The 5290-nt window shown below is 45.2% G+C and overlaps 1 protein-coding gene across 1 annotated transcript; it reads right to left on the reverse strand.

The window, feature by feature from the left end:
- Positions 1–2907: 2907 nt before the first annotated feature.
- LOC126533172 (gem-associated protein 6-like) lies at positions 2908–5171 on the reverse strand. Its single transcript, XM_050180438.3, has 2 exons — positions 4704–5171; positions 2908–4165 (listed from the first exon to the last, which is right to left on the reverse strand). Exons 1-2 carry the CDS (start codon positions 4865–4867, stop codon positions 3763–3765), a joined length of 567 nt encoding a protein of 188 aa, XP_050036395.1. The 5' UTR covers positions 4868–5171; the 3' UTR covers positions 2908–3762.
- Positions 5172–5290: the final 119 nt, after the last annotated feature.

The following is a 5290-nucleotide window of genomic DNA, read 5'->3' on the forward strand; positions in this document are numbered from 1 at the left end:
AACCCGACAATAGCAGAGGAGGTAGCTATTGTACTAGCGGTGGCCCATCGCGCCTCACAATTCATCCTAATGGACTCCCAAACCGCGTTCAGGGATTACATTAAGGGTAGAATCACGCCATTAGCGGTTAAGATTCTCGAAACCTCGAAGGCACAAGTCGACATCAAGCATCTGGTCTGGGTACCAGTGCATTAGTGTATAGCGGGGAATGAGTGTGCACACACTGCTGCCTGAGCTTTTGTCCCCTCGGATTTCCATTACCTCTCCGGCAACCCTGTATACACGAACCTGCTAATAACATACGAGGGCCTCCTTCAGCATCTAAATGGAATGGCACCCCAATCAATACTCAAAATTTTAGGCGATCAACTAGAAGGGCACCACACTATCCTGTGGTGTCCAGCATACAAGGGACTGGCAGGAAACGCAGGGCAGACCGTATTGCTTGAGGATTAAACATCCAAGCAATAGCATGGCCTAGCGATGACCTTCCACCGAATTCTCGTGACATCCTCCTACAGCAAAGGCAGGAGCGGAGGCGTTTCGGACATCCTCAGTCCGATTTAAATAGCCAACAGGAGAGGGACTGGCGTCGTATTCAGACGAATACATACCCCAGCCTGCACCACCTACACAGAATACACCCACGAGGTTCACCGACGAGTGCCCATGGTGCACAGACACACCCACACTAAAACACATCACGTGGGAGTGCCCCAAGAGGGCTCCGCACATAGACAGCCCCATATTACACCAAAATCCACTAATGAGGAATAGGCAGTGGGAGGCATGGCTTGTGGACGAGGGTCAGGAGAGCCAGTTGGCACTTCTGGACCAAGCCCAGCGAGCCGCTTGTGCCAGTGGGGCCCTGGAATAGGGGCCCCAACCATCGTGCCTTATTTTATTTATATTCAATAATGTTTTTACTCACTCACTCACTCCTTCAGCATCACAGACTGGAGCAACAAGTGTATCACCCCACCCCCAGCAAAGTGTCTGAACAAGCCGCAAGAAATACAACTTGGAAATGACAGACATTGTCTTATAACAACCCGTGCAAATTACATGCGGTAGATCCAGGATCTTTCAACAAGGAATGTAGGTATTGTGGGGAGAAGGCATACCTTTACCACATGGTATGGGCCTGCCAAAATAATCAGACGCTAGATACCACAAATCAGCCAATAACCGAGAGGTGCGCGGCAGCTCTGACCTCGAGAGTCAACAAGAGGTCATTGAAAGCATGGGCAGCAGCCTTTGAAAATGGAGTCCCGGACTAGGGGTACCAACCACATCAACTCTCTTTTTGCAATAAGATAGCAATAAAGATTTTCATCATCATCAACATGCAGTGTGGTCAACACAGTGGTCAGCAGATATGACGCTGACCATTACTTGCATGGGTTGCCTGCTCAGGTGCTATTTAAAGGCTGCTAATGAGAAAATGAGACTGTTACCAGCACTGCAGCTTTGCCATTTCTTTGATTTCAGGGATAACAGAAAAAGAATCCAAGAACACAGTACTCATTTATGACCAATTTAGCCAAAGTGAAATGTGTTTCAGTTGGCCTTTAAGCCCCACGAAGCACGATGTCAATGTTGCATATTGCATATACTGCAGCTTTGCCATTTCTTTGATTTCAGGGATAACAGAAAAAGAATCCAAGAACACAGTACTCATTTATGACCAATTTAGCCAAAGTGAAATGTGTTTCAGTTGGCCTTTAAGCCCCACGAAGCACAATGTCAATGTTGCATATTCGATTCTGGCCCACGGTGGAATCAATCAACCATGTGCAGAAGAAGGGAAAGAGAGGTTTAGATAACGTGGCAATGTTAGAAGTGCACTGAAACGTTGCTAGTCACAAATTTTTTAGTGATTCCAAGTGATTGCCCAGTTAAATTTGCTTCCCTTATTATTATTATTATATTTAGTACGTTTCAATTTAGAGTATGTCATTTATTGTCAATTTTCTTGAAAGCTGACGCTTTTGCACAGTCCCTGAGTGCTCCTGACTTCATGTCCAAATTAATATTTTACGTAGTCACTTCGAAAATGAATACTTTACGTAGTCACTTTGATGTTAATGTTGAAGACGACTGAAGGCAATGTACACCATAGCGCACATGGGTTATCGGAAGTATACGCAACCACCACAAGCCCATAAGAGCGCGAGTCTCCAGCACCGTGCAAATGTTGGTGGTGCTAGAAAAGATCTGTGAGCTAACTGGATTTGGTTGAATTTCATGTCCCCTGACCTTCAAAGGTTGAAGAACCTCTGAAATGCTGCTCTGTCATCTTTTGAAGTTGATTTTAACTATTCTTGTTCTGTTATCCCTGGATGCAGTGTTAACAATGTTTGCTCTGTCATTCAGGACATTCTTTTGGATTCCATGCAGCACTGCATTTTTGATTCCACGCAAGTTGACACTGCCTTCTTATTTCTGCTAAAATAAGCCTATTTTGTCCTCATCTAATTTTCCTTCATTCCCTTTTCATTATACTCTCTGAATACTTCTGCGGACACACTATGATTTACTGACCCCACGCTCTACAGCTTATAATGTAGAACACCATTAATGTGACAATTCAAACGAAGCCAGCAGTAAAAAGTGAAAGGCCAGATAGGAGAATGGAGGAGGAAGCCATGTCTTTCCAGTTGACCACCATGGTGCACCACCCCCACAAACACAAAGGCAACGAGAGTCGTCGCTAAATAAAGTTTTCTTGTTCTTGCAAGGAGATGCATATCTAAGACTGTTTACTCCATCCCATACCATATGCAAGGCAGTGCACACAACACTGCCTAACGTTTCTTATATGTCAGGCCAATTTGTATGTAATGCTGCCAAAGTAACGCTAGCGCATGCAACTCGGTCCTGAGCAATAAGACAACAAATCACAAATAAAACCTGTACATGTAATGTTGGTTTGCAGGTATCTCTAAAGCACACAGCCCTTGTAATGAAATAGCATCTGAGATTTAACAGCTTCTATGATTTCCTTATATTTTCTATACTTGAGCTACCCCATTCATGGCCAATCGTCCAGAATGGGCATTTGGGACTGTTACACAAGGAATCATCCCACTAACTCTTTATCTGAACTATACACATCTCTGGTGCCAAGGGAATGATGACAACAAAAGCAAGGATGTTGGTGAGGTGAATGTAGACAGTGTGATGTCCTATGTTTTAATGGAGGTCGATACAGAGGAATCTTGTGCTACTGTCAAGCATATTATCAAAAGCAAGCTTTGTACTTGCGTAAAACTTGTATTTTTTCCCTTCAATATCTGAAGCTTCTGCAAGTGCATTTAAAAAGAAGTAAGTTTGCGCTACAATCACAAGCTGCTGCTTTGACAAGAACACTTCTTTTTTGTACGGTCTTTTTTTATTTACATTCGATTATTTAAAGCAAAGTCATTGCGAAGTGATCCTTAAAGCACAAATGTACCGAACTGCCAAAATGAAACTTGCAGTTTCATTCAGGCACTTCACATTCATTTTTAATGATCGGACCTTTGGAAAATTGTAACAGTTTCGATTGTTAACAGTTTCAACTCGAGCACTCGTAACAACGCACTCACAGAAAGCCAAGTCACCCTAGACAGATCTGTCGCACTCTTTTGATGCCATTCAGCATGCAAGGTTGTGGAGTTCACGGCTGCTTTGTCTGTGATCCAGCATTACACAAATCGACCAGAGAGTACGTGAGAATTTACCTAGCCAGTCGCATCATCATCACTGCGGAATTCTCCACTATTTCATTGGTTCGTAAGGGCTTGTCCAGGACTCAATGTCTGCGGGCATCAGCGACACCATTCCTCGAATCTTGCCAAGCACTAGAGAATTCGTGCACTGGAAGTCCTCCGGTCCGTATGGAGGTAACAGCCGGACCGAGTCCGCAATTATGAGAGTACCAGGCTCCTGGGCAGACTCGGCCACTGGAATGCGGTTGACGCACATCCACGACCGAACCTTTTCTTTCCTCTCTCGCAACTGTTCGGCGCTGAGCGCTTGCCTTGCCGGCATGAAGAGATTCTCGAGCTGCTCCTTCTCGGCAGGACTTGCATTTGTGACAATAGTAACCGACTTGACAGCGTGTCCCATGACGACGTGAAGCACCTTTGGTTTTTCATCCTCAAACAGGACCATGACAATACTGCGTAGGAAGAAAAAAAAAAAAAAAAAAGAGGGTCGGGGGCCGTCTCTAAGACTGAACCAATCCAAGCATTAACACGGTAGCAGAGGACAAGGATGGGTACAGGTCGGGCAAACCAAGTATATTACAAATAACATTCCCATATCCGTTACATTCTTCGTATTTCGCTTTAGGCCCCGAAACCTGACCACTCATGTTGCTATCACAACTGCCTCAAGTCTGAAAAGCTACTAGGGCTAAACGACTTTACCATGAAACTGCCTAACACCGTCTGCTTTTGCCATTCAGCGGCGAAATGTAAAAGCTCAGAACACGAAATATACGTAACAAAGGTGCTAAAACAAGCACTGACGTGTGCGCGTACATTTCCGTTTCCGCGTTGCATGAACCTGCTGAACAAGGATGAAAAACAAGACGGCTTGCGTTTCAGTGCTATTTCAGAAAGATCACCGCAAAAAGAGCTAGGCTACTCGCGATAGGCGAAGGCACTTCCTGATAGCTATCATAACTTCGCTATAATTGTCAACCTCATGCCTACCTTTCCGAGATGGGGTCGACTGTCTTGACGTAACCTGCCAGAACATTGCCATCCGTAGTTTCAACACGAACGAGCTTGTGTACATATGATAGAAGCAACAAAGGATCATCACTGGGCAAAGTGTCCCGCGTTTGTTCCGAACCAACTTTGGCCTCACGTTCCATAGCGTCACTACTTTCAGTCAACTAAATACACACGATCAAGGGCATAGACAGTCCGAGAAGTTCTTCACAGATTCTGTTTTCTAGCGTGGACGTGCGCTGCATGATGACGGGAACATTGTAGATGCCGTAAGCGACCGTTGCTGTTCACTCAAGGCGTTCAAGCACACGCTAGCACAAGCAGCTCAAACTTTCAAAACCCAAGATCAAGCGCTAAGCACCACCAGACACATGCTCAAATACGAGCCACAGAATACGCAATTTAAGCGCGCGAGCTCAACCAGGCAGTGACTTCGCTTGTCTCTCTCGCTGGCTTGGCTTGACCTTTGTGCGAAATCCTACCCACCAATGAAAAGCGCAGTTTCGGGCACCTGACAATATTTTGGCCAATGAGACGCCTTCGCGGTACCGTTGATTGTTCACCGG

The sequence above is a fragment of the Dermacentor andersoni genome, chromosome 7 (assembly GCF_023375885.2).
Source record: "Dermacentor andersoni chromosome 7, qqDerAnde1_hic_scaffold, whole genome shotgun sequence".
NCBI lineage: Eukaryota > Metazoa > Arthropoda > Arachnida > Ixodida > Ixodidae > Dermacentor > Dermacentor andersoni.